Source organism: Drosophila yakuba, chromosome 4 (assembly GCF_016746365.2).
Source record: "Drosophila yakuba strain Tai18E2 chromosome 4, Prin_Dyak_Tai18E2_2.1, whole genome shotgun sequence".
Lineage (NCBI taxonomy): Eukaryota > Metazoa > Arthropoda > Insecta > Diptera > Drosophilidae > Drosophila > Drosophila yakuba.
The window spans coordinates 1357501-1382500 of NC_052531.2; the positions used below are offsets into that span (position 1 = coordinate 1357501).

The 25000-nt window shown below is 33.2% G+C and overlaps 3 protein-coding genes across 13 annotated transcripts in view; 2 read left to right on the top strand and 1 right to left on the bottom strand.

Moving 5' to 3' along the window:
- LOC6523773 (microphthalmia-associated transcription factor) overlaps nt 1-3311 on the top strand; it is an 8204-nt gene extending 4893 nt beyond the window's left edge. For 2 of the 3 annotated variants that reach the window (XM_002099612.4, XM_015191481.2), the window contains exons 4-9: nt 19-447; nt 1127-1147; nt 1341-1500; nt 1558-1799; nt 1858-2022; nt 2080-3311. In XM_002099612.4, the coding sequence (XP_002099648.1) occupies nt 19-447; nt 1127-1147; nt 1341-1500; nt 1558-1799; nt 1858-2022; nt 2080-2646 (1584 nt within the window). In that variant the 3' untranslated portion in view covers nt 2647-3311. Of the gene's footprint in view, nt 1-18; nt 448-1126; nt 1148-1199; nt 1245-1340; nt 1501-1557; nt 1800-1857; nt 2023-2079 lie in introns of those variants that run through there. The other variant, XM_043207217.1, reaches the window with a different exon arrangement.
- Nucleotides 3312-6069: 2758 nt separating this feature from the next.
- LOC6523774 (putative dual specificity tyrosine-phosphorylation-regulated kinase 3 homolog) lies at nt 6070-10474 on the bottom strand. 2 transcript variants are annotated; one of them, XM_015191483.3, is made up of 6 exons: nt 10212-10474; nt 9293-9849; nt 8366-9228; nt 7403-8003; nt 7004-7351; nt 6070-6943 (listed from the first exon to the last, which is right to left on the bottom strand). In XM_015191483.3, exons 2-6 carry the CDS (start codon nt 9687-9689, stop codon nt 6657-6659), a joined length of 2496 nt encoding a protein of 831 aa, XP_015046969.1. In that variant the 5' UTR covers nt 9690-9849; nt 10212-10474; the 3' UTR covers nt 6070-6656. The 2 variants fall into 2 exon arrangements, with proteins under 2 accessions (XP_015046969.1, XP_002099649.1); XM_002099613.4 differs by having other exon boundaries at nt 9909-10474.
- Nucleotides 10475-11535: 1061 nt separating this feature from the next.
- Nucleotides 11536-25000, top strand: part of LOC6523775 (calcium-dependent secretion activator) — a 46391-nt gene continuing 32926 nt past the window's right edge. For 4 of the 8 annotated variants that reach the window (XM_039377153.2, XM_043207223.1, XM_043207224.1 and 1 more), the window contains exons 1-14: nt 11614-11852; nt 12361-12504; nt 13192-13571; nt 14881-15001; nt 15646-15813; nt 18684-18859; nt 18926-19157; nt 19211-19461; nt 19542-19556; nt 20880-21110; nt 21159-21303; nt 21359-21465; nt 21534-21709; nt 21772-21978. In XM_039377153.2, coding sequence (XP_039233087.1) covers nt 13231-13571; nt 14881-15001; nt 15646-15813; nt 18684-18859; nt 18926-19157; nt 19211-19461; nt 19542-19556; nt 20880-21110; nt 21159-21303; nt 21359-21465; nt 21534-21709; nt 21772-21978 — 2170 coding nt within the window. In that variant the 5' untranslated portion in view covers nt 11614-11852; nt 12361-12504; nt 13192-13230. Of the gene's footprint in view, nt 11853-12360; nt 12505-13191; nt 13572-14880; nt 15002-15645; nt 15814-18683; nt 18860-18925; nt 19158-19210; nt 19462-19541; nt 19557-20879; nt 21111-21158; nt 21304-21358; nt 21466-21533; nt 21710-21771; nt 21979-25000 lie in introns of all 8 variants that reach the window. The other 4 variants (XR_006245267.1, XM_039377160.2, XM_039377154.2 and 1 more) reach the window with 3 other exon arrangements.

Below are 25000 nucleotides of genomic sequence, written 5' to 3' on the forward strand. Positions count from 1 at the left end.
TTAGGATATCATATACAGATAAAATTAGCAAATAATTCTGCGTCAACGGGAAATCTTCAGAGTTCATCTTTACAGAAAGGTACTTGCGACCCTTTGGAGCGTACAGACAGATTTGAATGCGAAAGGTCTGTGAGTGCTAAAAGAATTATGCCTTCCGATGACGCAATGCCCATTTCCCCATTCGGTGGTAGCTTCGTAAGATGTGATGACATAGATCCAAATGAGTCAACTATATTGGGAGGAAATAATCAATGCTCTGGGGAACCAGAAAATGCCCATAAAACCACCCAGTTGGGATTTGTTAAAGCTAATTCAGGCCTAAGCTCTACGCGTTCTTCTTCAGGGATTGTTAATTCAATTCGAATTTCTAGTGCAGCAAGTTCTTTACAATCTAATTCAGCACCTATTTCGCCAAGCCTAAGCTCGGTTGCTACGAGTCTTTCTGAGGTGAGTAATCCAATGCTCAATTGGCAAAAAAATTAGTGGTCCTTAAAAAAATAATAGTCGCAAGAATAAAAAGAATAAGTAATAAAAATACCCTTAAACACCAAAGAATTAAAATTTACATAAATTTCATTTAAATTTTCATAAAAAAACATGCTTAACAAGCGAGATCGCCATACTCGGGTTTCCCGCCTATCCTTACTCGACTACCCGTTACTCAAAAGAGTGGGCCTGGCAGTTTTTGCCGGTTTGTGCGTGTTTCGGTGGGACCAAAAATTTTGTGGTATACCAATAGAAATTGGAAAAACAAAGCAGAACGAAACAAATTAAAAAAAAAAATTTGGCCAATTTGTGGGCGTTAAAATTGGCGTAGCAAAAAGTTTGTTAGAAAATCGATAAAAATTTACAAGACTGATAAATTATTGAAAAAAAATCAAAACATTTTTTTAAACGTCAAGATCCCTAAGAACCCTAATCAAGAAGATATATACTCGAAAACGCTTCCTTCTACATGTTACATAATTTTCATCAAATCTATTACACCCGTCACTCGTGGGAGTAACTCTACGAGTAACGGGTATAAAAATTATTACAATTACAAATATATATTTTTTCAAATCAGTCTACTTTAAAATCAGATTTTATTTTAATAATTTGTTTATTTATTTATTTAAATTTACAGCTACCATCATTCGACAGCGATGTAAGTATACACCGATTTACAAAACTATGATGCAATTAGAATGTCTTTGTAGAACCAAATAAAATAACCATATTTATGGGCGTGTTTGTTAACGATACAGGGCGCTTTTTTATCAACGAAGATTACACGTATAATAGTAATAGTATAATTGATCTTATTGTTTTTTTTTAACTTAACATTATATTCCTTTCAGGCAGATGACATCTTTGATGATATATTGCAAAATGACTCTTTTAACTTTGATAAAAACTTCAACTCTGAGCTTTCAATCAAACAGGAACCTCAAAATTTAACTGATGCTGAAATGAATGCGTTAGCGAAGGACAGACAAAAAAAAGACAACCATAATATGAGTAGGTGTATACAATAATTCTTAAAAAACATTTTAATACTGATATTGTTAATTTCAGTTGAGCGAAGGCGCCGCTTTAATATAAATGATAGAATAAAAGAGCTTGGTACTCTTTTGCCAAAGGGCAGTGATGCCTTTTACGAGGTGGTTCGAGATATCCGTCCAAACAAGGGGACAATCTTAAAGTCCTCTGTTGACTACATTAAATGCTTAAAACATGAGGTGACTCGCTTAAGACAAAATGAGATACGCCAGCGTCAAGTGGAGTTGCAAAATCGAAAGCTCATGTCTCGAATAAAAGTACAATTTACTATCTTACGTTTTATTTTGTAATTTAAGGTAATTCTTTTTATTTAAGGAATTGGAAATGCAGGCCAAGTCCCATGGAATTTCTTTATCAGACTACAACCTAACATCAGTATCAGCGCCTGCTCAACCTAACACGTATCTTAAAAGTTTTAGTCTGTCGCCTTCTGTTTCTCGGAGTCGTCGTTCCCTTTTTGATATTCCTGTTGAAAAAAAAGTAAGCCTAAGTATACAAAAAAATATTAGTTACTAACTTATTGATTTACTTATAAAGATGCAAGTGATTAACGGTAACGATGTAAATTTGGGAATGAATCAGATCGATGAGTTTATGGAAGATTGCAAATATGCAGTGCAAGGCGGCGACCCGATGCTGTCATCGCATAGTCAACTCCAATCCGCGCCACAATCACCGAGTTCAAAGCAATTAAATTGTGCAAGTTTTGAACCAAAGAATTTTTCGGAAGCTGATGAAAGTCCGTTTAGAGGCAAATCAAATTTAGTATCAGATGACTGTTGCGGTATAAGTTGCAGTGCTTCGTGCTTTAATCAACACCAATTGCCTACACGTGAGGGCCATCCAAATCATTCTCACCACACACGTATACGAGAAATTCATAGTTTGTCCGATTCGCTTCAAAACTCAGAGTTTGGTAGGATTGAGCATTGCGATGATCCACTTCTTCCATCTTCCCATAGGCCACTTGGTACATTAGAAGAAGATAAACATAATTCAGTTGATATGTCTGCAGTCATGGTAAACGACTCCTTTTCCTCTTTGGTAGATGACAATAGCGAAACCACGATTCTTACGTCTGACACGTTGGATATTGAGTTGTAAATGATAAAATTTTTAAAATTCAGTATAATTTCTACAAGTCTTAAATGGACCTATAATTGTTTTAAAGTTAAAAACTCTGAAGAGTCCCTTTGCGTACTCAGTGAACTTTAAAATAAGATGCGCTAGTATATGTGTAGACCGTTTTTTCATTTCGTCATTGAAAACGTCTTAATGCTTCCTATAACCGGTATAACCAAATTTGTTACGTAAGTTATAGTAGGAGACTGTTGGACTATGAGTAAACAAGTATGTATATATCAACAATTATTTCCAAGAAGTACATAGGCACAAATAAAATATAGAGATGAGAAAAAAGATTATAATGTTTTCAAGTAATCGGGGTTTTCTTTCGCAAGACTTGTGATCCTCAGCTAAAAAATATTAAAATTTTTTTTTATAGAAAAATACGAAATGTTGTGAAAGTTTTTAAGCGATCTATCATAGAAATAATACTTAAATTAAAGTTGCGTTTGTAAAATCTTTATCGTCAGGTATAGTTTCAGAGCGTCTTCCTTTTCTATTAAGGAGTTGTGATAATTGTTTGTATTAACATGGACAAATGTTTTATGTATAAAATAAGTAAAAGATTCCTAAACTATTGAATATAATCATTTTGATTGGCTCAATATGTATTCCCGGAATATTAATAAAATGACTAGTGCCTATGCAAATTTTTTAGCGGGTTGTTGGCGTAAGAGTGGGAGTGGCAAAATGTTTTTTGGCAACTGGAGAGAAATTTAGAAGACCAATACAAAAATGAAAAAATATCAAAACATTTTTCAAAAGTGTGGGCGTGGCTGTTTTGAGCGGTATGTGGGCGTTAGAGTGGCAACATGAATCGACAAACTTGCGCTGCTTCTATGTCACTGGATTCTGCATGCTGAATCTCAACTTTCTAGATTTTATAGTTCCTGAGATCTCGGCGTTCATACGGACGGACAGACAGACGGACGGACGGACAGACGGACAGACAGACATGGCCAGATCGCCACGGCTATTGATCCTGATCAAGAATATATATACATTATATGGTTAGAGAGCGCGTGGCAACTTGGATCAACAAGCTTGTGCTGCGTCTATGTCTCTGGAAGCTGTATGCTTCTCAACTCTCTAGCTTCTGTAGTTTCAAAGATCACTACGTTCATACGGACGGTCAAATGGACATGGTCATCGGCTATTGACCTTGATCAAGAATATATGTATATACACGCAGCACCAATGTAAAAATACCCTTTTTCATTACAAATTTGCTGATATTGAGAGCGCGTGTCGAAAAGTTTTAACTTACCTTTCATAAATTCAATAATTCTTCTGAATATTGCCAAACAAAAAAATTGTAATCTTTTATCTTAAAAACAGACCTTTACAACTGATTTACCTGATAAAAATTTTTAAATTCCTTACTTTGTCGACCAGTGGCACAAAACCTTAAATCAACTGCTTGGGTACAAAATGAAATTTAAGCTCATAATGTATATTTTACATTATATTTGGTTACAACAATTATTTTTTTTAATTATTAAAGAAGTAATCAATTTTAATGCGTTTTATACATTAGTTATGCCTTTTTAATTGCTTTTTCGTGGGAATGAATAATGTAGAAAGTTTAAAACATGGTTGGCGTGTCGATAGAAATTGACTAGAAAACTAAGAAAAACAAGAGAGACCGCTATAGTCGAGTTCCCCGACTATTTGATACCCGTTACTCAGCTAGTAGAAGTGGGAAGGAGAGTCTTTAACACTGTCAGTTTTTGGCGGTTTTGGGGCGTTAGAGTGGGTGTGGCAAAAAGTTTTTTGGCAAATCGATAGAAATTTACAAGACTAATACAAAAATGAAACAAGAGAGAACGCTATAGTCGAGTTCCCCGACTATCTGATACCCGTTACTCAGCTAGTGGAAGGGAGAAGGAGAGTCTTAAACACAGTTTTTGGCGGTTTGTGGGCGTTAGAGTGGGCGTGGCAAAAAGTTTTTTGGCAAATCGATAGAAATTTACAAGACCAATACAAAAATGAAAAAATTTCAAAACATTTTTCAAAAGTGTGGGCGTAGCAGCTTTGGGCGGTTTGTGGGCGTTAGAGTGGGCGTGGCAAAAAGTTTTTTGACAAATCGATAGAAAATTACAAGACCAATACAAAAATGAAAAAATATCAAAACATTTTTCAAAAGTGTGGGCGTGGCAGTTTTGGGCGGTTTGTGGGCGTTATAGTGGGCGTGGCAACATGAATCGACAAACTTGCGCTGCGTCTATGTCTCTGGAGTCTGTACTTTCTAGCTTTTGTAGTTCCTGAGATCACAGCGTTCATACGGACGGACAGACAGACGGACAGACGGACAGACGGACATGGTCATATCGACTCGGCTATTGGTCCTGATCAAGAATATATATACTTTATATGGTCGGAAACCCTTCCTTCTGCCTGTTACATACTTTTCAACGAATCTAGTATACCCTTTTACTCTACGAGTAACGGGTATAAAAATATCTAAACATTTTTCAAAAGTGTGGGCGTGGCAGCTTCGGGCGGTTTATGGGGGTGGCAACATGAATCGACAAAGTTGCGCTGCGTCTATTACTCTGGAGTATGTATGCTTAATCTCAACTTTCTAGCTTTTGTAGTTTCTGAGATCTCAGCGTTCATACGGACAGACAGACGGACGGACAAGCGGACATGGCCAGATGGACTCGACTATTGATCTTGATCAAGAATATATATACTTTATATGGTCGGAAACGCTTCCTCCTGCCTGTTACATACTTTTAAACGAATCTAGTATACCCTTTTACTCTACGAGTAACGGGTATAAAAATATTAATTTCCATAACCGAAATTTTATTACAATTTCATTGTTAGCAGTTCATCAAAGATAAATAATGCAACAATGGTATACAATCATGTATTGGGGTATTTATTCAAATATTATTCCCAAAAAAAAAAAAAAATATTCTAACATGTTAGGTAAGCCTTATTCGAATATATTATTCGGGTATAGTGTTGTTATACCCCTGCAGAAAAAATAATATATTTTTAATCAGCTTGTAACGCAGTGAAAGTTTCCTTGTACTATACATACACATATTATATATATTTCACATATACACATATATTTCTGTTTGACCGTCTATCCGTTTCTACGCAAACTTTCTAATAGGTATTCTTTCTGCAGCAGGATCTTGTTTTTCATAATGTTTTCCACCCAGGCGAATTCCACTGATTTGAAAATTCTCAGTTAAATTTGTATTAAAACAGTGCCACTTTTATAATTAAAATGTCCTATTAACTGTAAGGTAACTGAACTGTAACTTGCCCAACAAAATTTCTACCTAGGAAAAAAACACTGATTTGAAAATTCTAAATTATTAGATAAATAATATAAAACTTGGCAAAGTGCAATGTTTTATACTTAAAATATATAAAAATTGGTTGACAGTATTATAATACACCTTCTTCAGTTTTATTCTTTTTAACATTTTAGAAATACGATTCAAATTGTATAAAAAGAACTATTAAATAGGTAAAGCTGCAATAGCAACAAACCGAAAAACATAGAAAACTCAGATTTAAAAATTTTACATCTTTTTCAGTTTCATTCTTTTTAAAATTTTAGAAATACGATTTAAATATTATAAAAATTGGACGACTTTAACATAGATAAAACTGCAATAGCAACAATCCGAAAAACATAGAAAACTCAGATGTAAACATTATTAAAACTGTGATATTTTTATAATTAAAACATGGTATTAACTGCAAGGCTATATAATCTTCGTCTAGCCAAACAAAGCTTTTTTTTTATTTTTTTGTTATAATTAAAATGAATAAATTTTAATTAACTTTGTGAGATCTTTTCTGTCCATGTTCGGTTTCATGTCAATACAATAACAATGCAAATCAGGGCCAAGACTTATTTAGTTTATCACTTGTATGGCAGTGCATTGTCAAATAATTTAATAACATAATTTTCTGCTTCTAATCTCTTAAATGGCTTATTGCATATTGTCATAAATTAGCTACATATCCTTTGATTGTACTCTTAATTTATTTGAATTAAGCGAACCATTTGATTTTTCAATAATGTCGATAGATTTATCCAATGCGTAATTGCTAGCTATATTAACCAAAGACTCTTGTGCAACATCTATAGTCATAGAACCTGAGTTTAACGCGTAGCCATTATTTTTCGATAGCAAGTTTTGTGTTGTTGACGCCGAGTATTCTCCTAAAGCATCTAAGTTTGGGGCTTGTTCCAAATGTGTCAATGAGTTGGCCGAGCTGTTTAACGAGCCTGAGAATAACCCTAAAATATATTTAAAAGTTGACAAGAGTTTAATATATAGAAAAAAGATGATAAAATTACTCTTATTTTCATTGTTTTTCATATACGGATAATATCTCGATGGCCCGACATCCACAGCGCTAAGACAACTCATTCCCCCGGAGTCAGCAGAATGCATTGGTGGTATACGTGGTGATACAACTGCAGTTTTTCTGAAACTTTCTACTAGAATATCAGTGTTCATCATAGGTTCTATTGTTGCGTTTGATGATTCTGAAACGGACTTTATAAGTTTGAAGTCAGTTTCTGGAACACCATCATGGTGAATACGAAGACTGGAATGACTCTTATCCCTTTTAATCGTTAAAGATATACATGTGGCAGGCGTTGATGATGCCGTTATTTCGGCTGCCGAGTTCTTATTTTGTCCTGTAAACAACATTCATTTAAAAACCTCATAACTGTATATATCGAATTTACCTGTAACTGGTGTTTCGTTCCTACTAACACTTAAACCACTCACCCCACCACAGCCACTTGAGCTACTTGGCGGTCTCGGTAAGCGACGGCGAAGCCATGGATGTTTTAGAGCCTCAGTAGGTGTTAATCGCTTGTCTGCATCCCATTCAAGGCAACCACGTATAAAATTAAGAAAGAGGGGATCTTTGCATCCATCCAGTGCTTTAGATAGACTTTTTGAGCATGGCGGGCCCCTTTGCTTGCCACGACGGGACTGTCCGCCGATTAGGACCACCATTCCATCAGACATGGTACGAACAGTACAATATCGAGGATACCCCTTTGGACTGAAAAACGATTTCGACCTCTTCGAGCTGGCTAGTATATTTTTATTGGGCATTCCTAAAACCTCAATAATGCAAGCCAACTGATCGCTTTCGTTTTCACCAGGAAACAATGCATGCCCTGAAAGCAGTTCTGCTAAAATACAACCCAACGACCACATGTCGATAGCTCTGCCATATTTTGCCCCCAAAATTACCTCTGGAGCGCGATAAAAACGTGATTGGATGTATGTGTATATACGCTGGTTCTCAAAGCATGACGACCCAAAGTCAATTACCTTTAAGTAGAAAGAAAACATCAAATTTTAATTTTTACTACTAATTTACACTTTTAAAGACCTTCGCGTAATTTTAGTTCTTTGAAAATTTAGACGGAAGCATATTTTAATTTGGTATACAACAGTTTTTGATACGACCATACTATACCCCTTACTCGTAGAGTAAGTAAGTAGAGTAAACCGAGGGACAACCATGGTTTTATCGGAACGTTTTATTTCTTCTACCACTTCATCTTTCGAGTAACTGACATATAATTGATTTCACAAACTTCATGTTAAGAGCCTTTATACTTTTACTAAGTTGGGCTCTTTTAATGCAACATTGTATAATTAAAATGATGACATATAGAGCATAGACTCACCTTTATACCAGAACGTCCTTGTTGCTTCAGTAGCACATTTTCTGGTTTCATATCGCAATGAATGATGTCATTTTTATAAAGTGCATCCAAACATTGTAGCAAAGAGTGTGCAAACTTTCGCACCAGCTGCAAACTGAAGCCCTTAAATCCATTTTTTTTTATTAATTCGTAAAGATTAATGCTGAGCAGCTCAAATGTTATGCAGGTATGATTGCGAAAAGTAAAGTAATCAAACATGTGTATGATGTTCATAGTATTATATTTATCGTGACGGCGTAAATGATGAAGAATTCGAATTTCCTCTTGGGCCTGACGGTGAAACCGCTTTTCATTGCGCACTATTTTTAAGGCAACATGCTCGTGAGTTTTATGATCATACGCTTTAATAACCTGTCCAAAGCTACCTTTTCCGATTATCTTTAGCATTTCATACCGATATGCCACGTGATCATGCGGTACATGAATGTAAGCGCCTTGTTCATTGTCGTACTCAGAATTATTGGGGCCATAGACCCCTGGACGCTTCTTCGCGTTGGCGCCAATAAAATATATCTGCGGATAAGTTAGTATTTCTGTTCGTTCGTAGGGTGTTAATTTATTCATATATAAAATCATGACCTGTTGAGGGGAAACGACCAGTACCTTTGGTTTCTCGTGTAATTCGCATTTTTGTTGGCCAGACATAATAATTTGCTCGTGAAATAAAAATGTGTGGTTTTCCATTACTGAAGATTCTTTGACTAAAACTAGAGGTTCACATTCGGGTTCAGACTTTGATTTGGACTTTTCTGAAATCGTACCCAAATACAAGCCAGGAACATCTGTGTTCTTTGAAGTTGATGTTACATTAGGCAACGATACGGCTATAATTTTAAATACAATTAAAAGAATCATTCAAATGCTTATTAATGACAAAAATTCAGTTACCTTGAATAGACTCCGAAATTTCGCAGCATTCGAACATGGGTAAAATTTGAACATCTCCAGGGTAATTGGCAATATTATTTGATGACTGCGAGGGCAAGTCTTTACTATCATTAAGCATTCCCGATGGTTCAAAGCTACTGCTGAAAAATTGCAATCCACTGCCCCGGTGTAAATGACGGTTCGATTTTTCTATATTAGTTTGAGCAATACCAGTATGTGTGGAATTTTGGTTAATCATCGGAATTGTAGAAGGTGAAAGTGCTTTTGAGATTTTTATGTTTTCCAGAGGAGTTGTGTTTATATTATTTTCAGCTGTATATACGCTAATTTTGTTTATCGCGGCTGTTCCAGAAAATTCCAAAAGATTTTTTTTTTTTTTTTCCTGAGAACCGACCATAGTGCGACCCCACTTTGGTAGTTGTTATTAAAGTCGATTTTATTTCGATTGCTTTAAATTAGTTTAGTTTATTAAATTTCATGTTTTTTAATTTCCGAGGATACACAATTTTTTTATAAGTTAAGAAACAAACTTTTGCCTTATTACGATATTGCCGCAACTGGAATAAGAAGCAGAAGGTTTAATTTCGATTGTGTACCGTTAGCATCTAATACATACTATTTCATGTCGACCATGCACTGTCTTTTATAAAAAAATCCTATTATTCTGACCAAATAAAACGAACTTTCCGAACACGAAATAGCATCAAAGTTTTATATTTTTAGGTTCTTATAAATTTGAAAACTTTTATTATTTATAGAAGTTTGTATGTATTTACATATGCACATACATTACGAACAGTTGGAATGCACAACCAAAACAAATAGTAACATAAATTGAGTTATTAGTTTCGGCACTCGTGCTTAAAGATTTTATTAATTTTCCATACCATATTGTATAACAAATGTAATATAATAATACCTTAACGGCAATACTTAGGGATATTGTCAACACTGAATTTAGTTAAAGTACATGTATATATATGTACATGTACATATATTACACATTGTCAAAAGCTTTATCAAACAGCTTGATCAAAATATGAACTGAGTTCTCAATTTTTTTTCGGTGTCGTACAATGATAACAAATTTATATTTTACAAATTAGTAAAATTAGAAATCTGTTCATTGTACAATTATATTTGAATACACAATTTTCCGAGCAAACCGAACAAAGAGTAGAACAGTGTGACCGTGTCAAAACCGTCAAAACATGTCACCCGGATTACAGGTACTCACAATAGCGTTTTAAGAATGATTTATAACTTAAATCAACAAAGCACCATTTAAATTGACTGGTGGACAACAATTTTGTTTTTAAGAAATTATTTTGCAACTCAAACATAAAAACCGCTGTACATACAAAAGTATGTATCAACTTTTGTGACGAAAAATTGTGTATTCAAATATAATTGTACAATGATTCAATTTCTAATTTGTAATTTGTAATATATAAATTTGCACTTTATACATACACTTACGCCAATTTTAATAACCAAACCGTTTTCCATCGCGCGGAAAGTGACTTTACTACGTGTTATGTATCATTTGCAAAGCTTTAGAAATGTAAATTAAAAAAAAACAAAAACCAAATTAAAAAACATTTTACCAAATTAGAGGCTGAAATATAATGTCTTTTTTTCGTCGCTTTGTAAGAAAATTAAGAAGCGAAAATCGTAATTTAACCAATTTTCAAGGATCTTGTAGGTATTATCGCCGTTGACATCGTACATTTTGTAAGTGATGCTGGACACACTTTCAGTCTTCAATCACAAACCAAAATTTTTTGTACTTTTTTTTTACCTTATGATAAAAATTGGTTCAATAGTTTTTCTTTATCACTTTCACAATTGTGAAAAACGAAATTCATTGACAACATCCTTGGAAAGAAGTCGCGGCGAAAGTTTTTGTGGCGTTGCCACGTTCAATAGCTGAGTAATGGGTTTTTGGTAGTCGGGAAGCTGTACAATAGCGTTCTCTCTTGTTTATATTTGTATTGTTGTTTCGTATTTGTAAGTTTCTATCGATATGCCCAAAAAATTTACTTTCTCCGAACAAAATAATCTAGAGTAGATACCATTTGACCAAAACATTCATTAAAATGTTATCTAGAAATTATTTTTAATTAAAAATCTCGTTTAACGAAAAAAAAAGGTAATGTGTCGTAATTTTTATATTTAGGCATAATTTATATAAGTTGGGGTTTCAGAAATTTATGAAACTAATCGTTGAAGACCAGAGTTTTAACGGTAGTAACAGGCCCACAAACATTGATGTTATCGATAGTTCCATCGATTTTTATTTCTGCTTCTGGCTTAACTATTCGTTAGACGAAGACCACTTTTTCCTACGTGATTAATAGTGAACTGTTTAAATAGAAGTAATTGATTTGTGAAATAAACCTAATGTCGTCTTGGATATACATAAAAATATATATTGTCATTGATGATACTATGAATTTCGTTTTGTCACTTACTCAGTAAATTAATGCAATGTTTAGTTATCGTGTAACTGAAAACTATATAAAAACCATATTTATAACGGGTTTCTCAATTCTGTATTGTAAGCTTAATACATTGTTGAAAAGTATAAGACCAATATTTAAGGTATTTTAAGCTATTAACATCCATATAGTTATGGAGCGATTTTTCCACCCTTAAGGGGTGGTGGTAAATAAATATATTTTTATATATACATACATATTTCAGACGGTGGGGTGTTACAAATAAAAAGATTACCTTTATTTTAACTTATTCAAAATAAGATTTCATCTACTGCAAAGGTATTTGTTTACAGGACGGTAAATGATTTTTTGATACAAAGAACAGTACCCATAGTTACTCCGTTGAGTTATTTACATTGTTTTTTGCAAATTACCCAACAACTGGCGTAATTTAAATGTAAATAAGCTATTTATAAATAACAATTTAAATAAATGGTTCTTAGGTTTTTTATGAAAATAAATAAGAGAAACAGTCTTAAGTTTTCGTTGCTTTAATCAATGTAATCAATAGTAATATCATAACTACACAGAGAAAAGAGTGGTATAGTCGTGCTTCTTGATTTTCAGATACGATGTGGGATATTCAAAAAGGAAAGGAAATCTTTTCTTGATGGCACATAGGCGCCACCTAATGCTAACTACTGTCTGACGTCATAAACTATCTTCTCATCGTTTCGGGTCACAAAATAGTTTACCGAACCTTTAAAAAAGGTAAAAATAGTTTTAAAAAGTATGAATGGTAGCTAACAAAAGCCCTATGGCATTACAATGACATGTTTATAAATATACTTAAGTTGATTTTAGTTTTTTTGGCAAATCGATAGAAATTCACAATACTAATAAAAAATATAAAAACATTTAGCAAAGTGATGGCGTGGCAGTATTAGGCTTTTTGTAGGAGTGGACAAATTTTAAAGTCATTTTGCGCTGCGTTTATGTCTCTAAAATCTGCGTGCCTAGTCTCAACTTTCAAACTTTAATAGTTAAGATCGACTCGGTTATTGATCCTGATCCCTTATCAAAAATGTATATACTTTATAAAGTCGGAAACGCTTTCTTTTCCTGCAAAAGTATGTTGCTATATAGTGGTGTGATCCACCCCTCTTAACCTACTTAAGTGGAAGGAAAACTTTTGCAAAAGTTTCATGCATATAGCTTTAAAACTGAGATATTCGATTAGAAACGGACGGATAGACAGTAGAAAAGAGTAGAAATTTTGTGGTGTATATGTAGTTGTAGTTTATTATAAATAAACAAAATCTAACATTTTTGGGCGGTTTGTGGGCATTTACAAACTTGCGCTGCTCCTATGTCTCTGAAATCTGCATGCTTTACTTTACGAATAACCGGTATACAAATGATGTCTTATAATATGATCTTAAATTCTTGTATTTGTAGGACTAAAAACCAAATAATCTTGTTCGAGTAATTTTTACCATGATTGATCCTAGTTCAAGTGAGGAGGAAGGAGAAGATGACCCTGTTGCCAACGTTTCATCAAAAGGCCGTCTTACAAATGCGCCCAAAGGAACAAGTGCCGTTTGTATAATTGGAGGATCTTCAGGATCCGTTGTAGGATCAAATATTTCCACATCTGGCTCTAATAGTGATTTGATCGGAAATCTAAGACAATCCAATATTAGTTCTATTGGTAACCGCATTGATGCTGGGAACATTAGTGTAGCAGGACCAGGAGCCACCGCTAACAAAAATGAGCAAATATATGGAAGCCGAGTTGATACCGGAAATCTTGAGGTACCCAGCAATGGTATTCCCAGGTTGGTATAATGTGCATAGAATGCCATTTTTTAAAACACATTGCAAAAAAAAATTTCACTTGCACTATGTTTTTCTTTTATTTAAACATTGGGTCTGTAAATTTTAAAATGAAAACGATTGTCCTTTTGTTTGCTTGTAAGTGTGTCTGTCGTTCTGTAAAATCTTCTTTTAAGGGTCGTAGAACAACATTTATTTTGTAAAACAATTAGCTTCTTTTTTTTGTTTTTTTTTACCCGCGAGTCTCACGGCCACATCTCCCGCCCAACCGACCGAGGGGCTCTGCCGTTGATCGTAGGGATCGATTCGCGAAAATATATACGCAATATAGAAAAGAGCACAGAAACGAAAAGATGTATAAGTATTAGTAATATTTAATTAAAAATTAGAATAGAGAAAAGGGGTCATGCAACTCAAAGTTAGATCTACAATGATTTAGCCGACTAATAAAGTCGGGACTATAAACTTCCCCACGTATAAGCTTACAAATAAAGACTGTTCCAAGCATCGTTCTACGTTTAGCTAGTTCGATTCAATGCGGTCCGAGTGAGCAACCTATTTTGGACTCCCAACAGGTGATCCATACTCACGGACGGTCAAGTGAAATAAATTTTGGTAATGTAAAGATGATCAAATTCTTTTGATCACCTTTTTATAAAACCAAGCACAACCGTGGCCTTATTAACTATAGACGAAATTTGGTCTGAAAATGTAGTTTAGGGTCCAGAAGAACACCAAGATTATTAACCCGTATTATTCTGTTTAAGAAAAACCCAATTAGAGTGTAAGTCGCGTGTCTCGCGTTGATACGAAAGGAGGTCGTTTGGATTTCGTTTCATTTTATATCTACAAATCATACATATCGACAAACACATGTTGGCCACATGTTGGCCAGCCTAACGCTCACAAACCTTTTATCATTTATTATGTTTCTTGCCAATTTCTACTCCAGAAATATTCTCGCCACGCCGAGTTTATTTTTCACAAACCGCTTAAAACTGTCACGCCCATACTTTTTTGATATTTTTTACAGTTTTTTCTACTTATATGCCAAAAAAGAATTTTCTATTTTAAATATCTTCCAAGCTTAGTAACGGGTATCTGGTAGTCAAGGAAATCAAATATAGCCTCCTCCCTTGTTGTTTCGCATACTCAGCTTCGTGTCTTCTCCTGGTTCTTCTTTACAGTTTGTCTATTGACGTCTATCCCTTTTAACTAAAATTAAAATCTTTTTATGTATGGTTAAACACAAAATATTTTAAATACACAGTATAATACAATAACGCAACAAATAATTTTTTTATCGAACAGTGGAATTTCGCAAGAAACTTTAAATCAAAGTGTTGGATCTTCAAGGGCCAACTCATTGCCCAGGCCATTGTCACCGTCGCCTTCTTTAACCAGCGAAAAACCTGAAATTGGAGAGCCGCATGTAAGTAGAAACAGATATGTTGGTATACCGTTAAGAGGTGAAACAAGTTTTAAAGGCCTCGTTTAATTTAAATGAACAGTTAGAATTTAAATTATTATTATTGTTTAAAGTCTTAGTGTTTATTAATCATAACATCACAGTTACAAATTTTGTGTTGTTTTTTTTAAATACCGGTCACTTGTAAAGTAAAAGGTTATTCCAGATCCGTTGAAAAGTATTGAAGGAAGGTAGAAGAAAGAGTTGCCGACTCTTTAAAGTAAATATATATAATCTTGATCAAAAGTACTAGGAGAGTCCATGTCTTGGTTATGTCCGTATGAACGCCTCGATAATTATGATGGCGAAAAAAAGTCGTAGGGTTAAAATCAATACTGTTAAGATGGACGCCATAAACGTCAGGTGATTTGTGGCCAACGTAGGGGCTACGTCAAAAGGGGCTCAAATCCATTTTAGTATCTTTTCTTTTAATTTTTTTCCGAAAACCTATTGTTTCCGTTTTCTTTTGAGATTAGAAATTTATTAAGCATCGAAAGATAGCTAGTTTTCGAAGACGTGAAATGTGGAGTCCAGCTAAAGGGTTTTGCCTGAAATTATTTAAACATTTGAAATTTATACACGTTAACTAATTTTTAATTTTGTTTCAGGATAAGCATGAACGTGAAGAAGAGGAACGAAAACGACGAATTCAACTTTATGTATTTATTTCACGATGCATTTCATACCCTTTTAATGCTAAACAGCCCACAGATATGACTAAGCGGCAAACCAAAATAAATAAACAGCAGTTGGAAATTATTACTCAGCGATTTCAAGTAAGATGCCAGAGTATTATAGTTACCCGTTACTCATAGAGTAAAAGGACATATTAGATTCGTTGAAAAGTAGTAACACTTAGATGGAAGCTTTCGTTATCTTATAAAGTATATATATTCTTGATCTGAGATTTCTCTTGGAAACTATACATCAACTATATAAAAGTTAAGATAAATAATGCAGATTACAGAGACATCGACGCAGCGCTATTCTGCTTTCTTCACTTTTTCTGCTTCGGCGTCTCTTCCCTGTCTCTGCTGATTCCTTCTTCTTCTAATATGTCTTGATTCCGCGTTGCCACCCCTTTTTTCACCCAATGTCATAGCGCGTCATATACTCTTCAGCTGCTGCTGTAATGTTAATGTTAAACTGCTTAATCCTCTGCTGATATTCTGCTGATTTTTCTGCTAGTATTCTGCTGGTATTCTGCTGACATTCTGCTGCTTTTCTGATGCCTTTCTGCTGACTCTCCGCTGCTTCACCATCTTACATATATATGTATATACAATCAGGCATGCTCCGGTAATCGTAAGTTTTTATACCTGTTACTCGTAGAGTAAAAGGGTATACTAGATTCGTTGAAAAGTATGTAACAGGTAGAAGGAAGCGTTTCCGACCATATAAAGTATATATTGGTCATTCCTTTTTCCACGCCCACTCTAACGCCTACAAACCGCCCAGACCTGCCAGATATTTTTTCATTTTCGTATTAGTCTTGTAAATTTCTATCGATTTGCCAAAAAAATTTTTGCCACGCCCACTCTAACGCCCACAAACCACCAAAAACTTTTAGTGTTGAAGTCCCGCCTTAGCACATCCAATAGCTGAGTAACGGGTATCAGATAGTCGGGGAACTCGACTATAGCGTTCTCTCTTGTTTTCGAATTCGATTTTGGCCAAATCGTACGATTTCGTTTTTAGGTTCTCTGGTTTTCGCAAAATTGTTGCTATTGAAATGTTTCGTTTCTCATTGCTTCTTACTGCTCAAACGCCTGTTTTATTTTATTTGTCAAAATCAAACAACGTGAAAAATGTCTTTAATATTTGCAATTGCCTCCTCTTCTTCTATATGAAGCAAAATATATTAACGCGGTACTCCTCAAAAAAGTTAGGGCCTTACAGCCAAGTACATTTACAGCATTGCTGTTGACATCAATAGGCTTTATTCAAACAAGGACGCAAATCGTACGATTTCGTTTTTAGGTGCTCTGGTTTTCGCAAAATTGTTGCTATCGAAATGTTTCGTTTCTCATCGCTTCTTACTGCTCAAACGCCTGTTTTATTTTATTTGTCAAAATCAAACAACGTGAAAATGTCTTTAATATTTGAAATTGCCTCCTCTTCTTCTATATGAAGCAAAATATATTAACGCGGTATTCCTCAAAAAAGTTAATGCCTTACAGCCAAGTACATTTACAGCATTGCTGTTGACATCAATAGGCATTATTCAAAAAAGGACGCAAATCTAAGAGCACAATTTCTAACAGGCAAGATACACAAAAGTTTCATTCCCTAAAATCCTACTTGAGGATTGAGGTAGCTGACGCTTTTTCGGGATCAAAAAGTGAGGATAAGATACTTTGATAGCGATAAGAGTTGGTTAAATTGATGTCCTGCATCTGCATCTAAGTTTCCATCTTATTTAAATGGACGAGAAACGGGTCAAGGTTCTTTGTCTGCACTTTAATCCTCGAAACGACTTGTACCTAAATGTCGGTCAATCTGTACATCCTGATTGCAATAATTGATCTTGGACTCTTGGCTCCAATAGTAATACAATACCGCATACTTTGACTATTGAATTTGATTTGGGATGACAACATACGTGATACACCAAGGCAAGCCTGGCGTCATGTAAACTACAAATCAATTCCTGACTGTGCGTCCAGAGGTTTTAGTGGAATTAACTTTTATGGCTGCGAGACAAGAATCTGGCTTAAATCTTTCAGACCAACGCATTCAAGAAGAAGTGAAGTCTATGCTGTTGGGTGTAATGGCAGATGTAACTCTAATTGATGAACTAATTAATCGAGTTTCTTTTTGGGATTAACTAATACCCATTATAATACACACACCAATTTTGTTGGGGCAAATCGATCCCTATACGAGTTGCAGAACAACAAAAGGACATGGTCACAACCACTCTGGCGGATGATAGAATCCAAAGGACTTTTAATTCTCCTCTTGGGTTTTAAAAACCTTCCTAGGAAAGTACAACCTGGTATGGGCAGTCCAACTGAACACAAATACAGGAGATGTGATCAGATCAAATTACAAAAGTTGCAGTATTGCCCTATTCAAAACAGTGGTTCCGGGCGGGAAGGGATGTTCCTCAACTGTTGAAGCTTTAAAACAATATTCCATTCTATGTACAAGAAGACACATTGTATATATATAAAAATATATAATTCTCAATATTTTATAATCGATATTATCGACTAAAGCGATCTCATTCGATATGCCAAAATAATTTTGGGCACGCCAATTGTAATACCCATAAATACTTAAAATTTGTCACGCCCACGGTATTTAGCTTATAGTATTTATAGTGTTTTGACAATTTCTACCGACACGCCAAAACATTTTGAAATTTCTACTTTCACTAGAATAACGCGTATCTAAAAAAACTCAACCATAGCGTTTTCACTTGTTAATGACATTAAGCGATAAAATATTCTCAATTTTGCTGGAAATTAGCTATAAATAACGCGCAGACGTGCCCAAGGGGATGCTGCTGACCATTGGTTTAAACTAATTAGTCCTCATAATCTCTGTCCTAATGCTATTTGGTGCAATTTTTCAGTCTTTCTTTTCACATAAAAATAAAATTCTTGCATATCTCTTGAAATATTAAAACACTTTGTTTTAGGCGTTTCTTAAAGGTGAAACTCAAATAATGGCAGATGAAGCATTTCAAAATGCTGTACAGAGTTACCATGACGTTTTTCTTAAATCGGAGCGAGTTTTAAAAATGGTTCAATCTGGGGCGTCATCACAGCACGATTTTCGAGAAGTTTTTCGCAATAATATAGAAAAACGTGTCAGGTATTACAAGCAATTACTATAAAAAGAATTGTTGATACTTCATTAAACATAACTATTTCATTTAAGATCATTACCTGAAATTGATGGTCTAAGTAAGGAAACAGTACTTACTTCTTGGATGGCAAAATTCGACATTATATTAAAGGGAACTGGAGAGGAAGATTCTAAACGGCCATCCCGGATGCAGCAATCACTGAATAGCGAGTTAATTCTTTCTAAAGAGCAATTGTATGATATGTTTCAACAAATATTGTTAGTTAAAAAATTCGAGCATCAAATATTATTTAATGCCCTGATGGTAAGCTTATATTTTAATGATATTTATTTGACGGGTAAATATGAGTATTTTAGTTAGATTCTGCCGATGAACAAGCAGCAGCTATACGACGGGAATTGGACGGAAGAATGCAACGAGTAGGAGAAATGGAAAAAAATCGCAAGCTTATGCCTAAATTTGTTCTTAAAGAAATGGAGTCTCTTTACGTTGAAGAACTTAAATCGTCAATAAATCTTCTGATGGCAAATCTTGAATCTCTTCCAGTGTCAAAAGGAAATATGGATAGCAAATACGGACTGCAGAAATTAAAACGTTATAATCACAGGTTAATAAAACAAATTTCTAAATGTAAAAATATTTGAAAAACCTTGTTTTTACACTCTTTTTTCTTGTTTTTACTTACAGTACACCGTCATTTTTGTAAGTTATAACAAATAACTGCATTGTGTGATTAAATAATAAAGTTATTTATATTTATTAGTAGCATAGCATTTTTGGTAACTTGTAAAATAGTTATGATGTTTGATATAATGCTCAAAGGGTTATTTTAATTAATTAATTATTGTCGATAATGGTAATTATTATTTTACCACATCATCACATACCACATGAAACGGTATTCTAGATTAGTTGAACAGTATGTAATAGATAGAATAGTTAGGGCGTTTCCTACCCTATAAATAAATATTCTTGATCAAGATCACTAGCCGAGTCGATCTGGCCATGCCCGTCTGTGTATAAACGCTGTTCATGTTTGTTTTAAAATGCCCACACCCACCAAACTTTTACAACTTTTGGCCACGCACAAAAATGGCTCAAAACGCCCTCAAAGTTGTGTTATGGGATTACTTGGCAAGCCAAGTTGTATAGATATCTTAAATCGTACACTCTAACGCGCAAAAGCCGCTCTAAACTGCCACGCCCACACTCTTTATTTTTGTCTCATTTTACAGCAATACTCACGAAAACCATATCAATGACACGACTTAACGAGTTAAGCAAAACGTTATGAGCAATAAATATTTTTATAAACCGTGGCAAATGAGCAAATTTGTATATATTTGTATATGTAACGTCAAGGGCAAACAAAAAAATGAAAAACCTAACAAAATAATTTGTTCAATCTTCTTCAAGAAATTTCTTCGTTTCTAAATTCTGCATGCATAATCTCAACTTCTTAGCTTTTATAGTTCCTGAGATCACTGCGGTTATACGGAATGACAGCCAAACGAACGGACATAGCCAGATTGACTCATTGACGCTGGATAACTAGCCAGATCAAGAATATATATACTTTAAAAGGTCGAAGACTCTTCTTTGTACCTGTTATATACTTTTCAACCAATAAAATTTTACTTAACGACTAACGGGTAAGGATCTTAAAATAACGTTTAGTAGCAGACAAACCAACTGACTAAAAGTTTACCAAATAAAGTGTCAATCGATGAGTATTTATAAACAACACCAATTAAAAGATTTTTTTTTTCTTTTGCCACATTTTCTCCTGGAGCCTTTTTTTTTTTAGCAGTCTTGGGACGCAATCGCTTTAGTTTATGTAAAGTAATAGCTATTATTTTGAGGGATTTTGTCTCGAATTTATTTAAATAAGAGAGCTAGCTGTGTTATAATGGAAAATATATTACATTAACGAATAAGAAACAGTTTGTATATATATTTTGGTAATATTTAACTACATTTATATTAAGAAATGATTATTATACTTTTTTGTTTCCTAAAACAAAGAAAATTGATACTGCGATCTCACGGATCTTTATCTAAGTTGGAGGGTGATTCAGAGGATGGTTCCACACTATTGACAAAGTTAGATGTTGTACTAACTTTTCAACTGGAAGTAATTGTTATGGAAGTTAAAGGGCTTAAATCATTAGCTCCCAATCGCATTGTTTACTGCACAATGGAAGTTGAAAGCGGGGAAAAGCTTCAAACGGATCAAGCCGAAGCATCAAAACCAATGTAAGAGTCTAGAAAAAAAAATGCAGTATACATAATTATTTTTAATAGGTGGGATACACAGGGCGATTTTACAACCACACACCCATTACCAGTTGTCAAGGTAAAACTGTACACAGAAAACCCCGGAATGCTGGCATTGGAGGATAAGGAACTAGGAAAGGTAACCCTTAAACCTACTCCACTTTCCTCAAAGGTAAACTTGACTTATGTATAAAAAATATAATATAAAGCATTTTGCTTCTGTTAAGTCACCTGAGTGGCATCGAATGATTGTACCGAAAAATCTTCCCGATCAAGATATACGTATTAAGATAGCTTGCCGACTTGATAAGCCATTAAATATGAAACATTGTGGGTACGTATACTTTTCTTTTTTGTCTCAAAACATTTTTGTTTTTAAACCGATCAAATACGTAAATGTAGGTATCTTTACGCCATCGGTAAATCAGTATGGAAAAAATGGAAAAGGCGTTATTTCGTCTTAGTTCAAGTATCCCAATACACTTTTGCAATGTGCAGTTATAAAGAGAAAAAATCAGAACCGTCGGAAATGATGCAGCTTGATGGATATACTGTTGATTACATTGAAGCCGCCAGTGGTATACTTATCAAATTATTATTGTTGATAATGATTGATGTTAAAACTAAAAATTGTATATAGCAAATCTAATGTTTGGAATCGACTTAAATGGAGGCCGATTTTTCTTCAACGCTGTTCGTGAGGGCGATAGCATTTCGTTTGCTTGCGATGATGAGAACGAATGCAGTCTTTGGGTCATGGCTATGTACAGGGCGACTGGACAGTCCCACAAACCAACTCCACCAATAACACAAGATAAGAACTCAGCTTTGTCAAAAATTCAAGGTGGTAAGTAATTTGAATTGCATTTATCTCTTAATTTGGGCTTCTGGTAAGACCGACTTAAAATGTCAGTTTAATTCGGAACTTATAATTCTCTATCGCGCATTTTCTATTGTGTGTAACAAGTTGGCAATTATGGTATTTATCCAAATTCAGTCAAAAACAAGTAAAATAATAATAAAAAAGTTTTTTGGAAATTCGATAGAAATTTACCATGCAAATTTAAATTGTTGTTAAAAAATTATTTTAAAAAATATTTTATTTTAATATTTTAGTAAATTTATTGGTAATAAATTTTTTAAACTTATACAATATTACAAGACACAATTATCGGATTTTATCTTAGGTAGTTCTCGATCCAGATTGACTAATTTCGATTCTAATTCCTGATCCAATCAACCTCTGCCAGAAGCTTTTCTTTTGAAACTTCGTGAACTTTCAATTATGTTTAGAATAAAAACTTGATCCCGGAATTATTTCTCTGCGTTTTGAAATTCAATTATGCTGACCGATGCAGTTTGATTGAAGCGCAATAAGTTGACCATGGTTAGGTCTCCAAGCGGAAGCTATGTTTCTTAGTTTGATTATTTATCTTAGTGGGTAGCTAAGCGCTGGCAAAGGCAATGACAAAAGCAAAGACAAAGGAAATGCCTCCTAGACTGAAATTTAAAATTTGTTTATAAAATGCTATGTTTGCGGGTTGGATAACTCTCGCCCTTCTAAAATGACGCACCCCACTTCATTACGAATTTCGTTTCAACGCTCATTTAATTCTGTTAAAAAAAGTTCCTCTTTATTTGGTTTTTCTAGTTCTGGCCGTTTTTGTTTGGTTGCAAATATTAAATATCTGAATTTTATTATTAATGTAGTAATCAAATACAAAATTATTAAAATTTATAGAAAGTGATATCTTGGTATTACTTATTTTAATGAAGGGATTTAAAATGTTTACATTATCTAGAGGGAGTTCCGATTTATTTGACAGTATGTAATCGGATATTTCATAATCTCTAAAATGGTTTGTAGTTATGTAATAAAGAATTTTACTTTCTAAATTGGTATATAAAATGTGGTTTATTGTGGTTGTACCGTTAAATGTTATTAAAAATGACCCGTTTAAGTGGGAGCTGTTAACAATATTGTAATCATTTATAACAAGAGAGAACGCTATAGCCGAGCTCCCCAACTATCTGATACCCATTACTCAGCTAGTCGAAGTGCGAAGGAGAGTCTTCAGCACCGACAGTTTTTGGCGGTTTGTGGACGTTAGAGTGGGGGTGGCAACATGAATTGACAAAATTGCGCTGCGTCTATGTCCCTGGAGTCTGTATGCTTAATCTTAACATTTTAGTTCTTGTAGTTCCTGAGATCTCAGCGTTCATACGGACGGGCAGACAGACAGACGGACAGTCAGACGGACAGACAGACGGACGGGCAGACGGACATGGCCTAATCGACTCGGCTATTGATCCTGATCAAGAATATATATACTTTATATGGTCGGAAACGCTTCCTTCTGCCAATTAAATACTTTTCAACGAATGTAGGATACCCTTTTGCTCTACGAGTAACGGGTAAAAAAATGGCACCGTCTTGGATGATATCTATTTCCTTATCTTTCCTTATTTTATTACAAGTGGATTTTTCTCCATTTAATAATTTGGTAAAACAGGTTTTTTCCTTACTTATGGTACAGTAATTGTTAAAAAGGTCGGTCTTAAATGTAGACATTTCATAATATGTATTTCCGCATTTTGCGACTTGATTGCTTATTAAAAGTTTTCCATCGCTTTTGGAAAAGGGTCTAGCATAGTATGTCGCATCTGTTATAAACTATAGGGTATTTTACATAATTTACTAAGACTTCTTTATGTAGTACGATTTTAAACACCATTAGTCTGCAATGATTACAGGTCTTTGTTCGTGACTTAATATTTCTTTTATGTCTTCATGGTTTAAAATTTAAGTATTAAAGACATCAATTTTAGATAATGTGATAGTATCGATTAAATTTTGCAGGCCAAATGTTAAAAGTTTGTTAAAAGTTTAGTTTTCATAATGGTAAATCTTGGTCACTAAATACATGTTTAAAATCATCAAAAAGAGATTATATTTCTTTAAACAATTTGGAATTGCTAATAAATTGTTTGTTATTATTTTCTATTAAGTCATTGATTGTATTTTGAATTATGACGAAGTCATCATGATCCGGAGTTCCAGCTGACAAGAATGTGTTTAACATTTTTTCCTGAGTGTTCTTTAGAATTTGTGGAATGTTTTCACTTTCAATTTTATTATATTATATATTATATATTATATTTATTTTATATTATATATTATATATTATATATTATATATTATATATTATATATTATATATTATTATTATATATTATATATTATATATTATATATTATATATTATATATTATATATTATATATTATATATTATATAGTTATATATTATATATTATATATTATATATTATATATTATATATTATATATTATATATTATATATTATATATTATTTTATATATTATATATTATATATTTTTTTTTTTTTTTTTTTTTTTTTTATATTATTATATATTATATATTATATATTATATATTATATATTATATATTATATATTTATATTTTTTTTTTTTTTTTTTTTTTTTTTTATATTATATATTATATATTATATATTATATATTTTTTTTTTTTTTTTTTTTTTTTTTTTTATATATTATATATTATATATTATATATTATATATTATATATTATATATTATATTTATATATTATATATTATATATTATATATTATATATTATATATTATATATTATATTATATTATATATTATATATTATATATTATATATTATATATTATATATTATATATTATATATTATATATTATATATTATATATTATATATTATATTATTATATATTATATATTATATATTATATATTATATATTATATATTATATATTATATATTATATATTATATTATATATTATATATTATATATTATATATTA

What these genes read in the sequence shown, in the direction of transcription:
- LOC6523774 (XM_015191483.3), bottom strand. Translation starts at nt 9,689, where the DNA reads ATGGTCGGTTCTCAGGAAAAAAAAAAAAAAAATCTTTTGGAATTTTCT. An exon ending in AAGGACGTTCTGGTATAAAG is followed by an intron (nt 8,004 to 8,365) that starts GTGAGTCTATGC and finishes TTCTACTTAAAG; the next exon opens with GTAATTGACTTTGGGTCGTC. An exon ending in GAACGAAACACCAGTTACAG is followed by an intron (nt 7,352 to 7,402) that starts GTAAATTCGATA and finishes TGTTGTTTACAG; the next exon opens with GACAAAATAAGAACTCGGCA.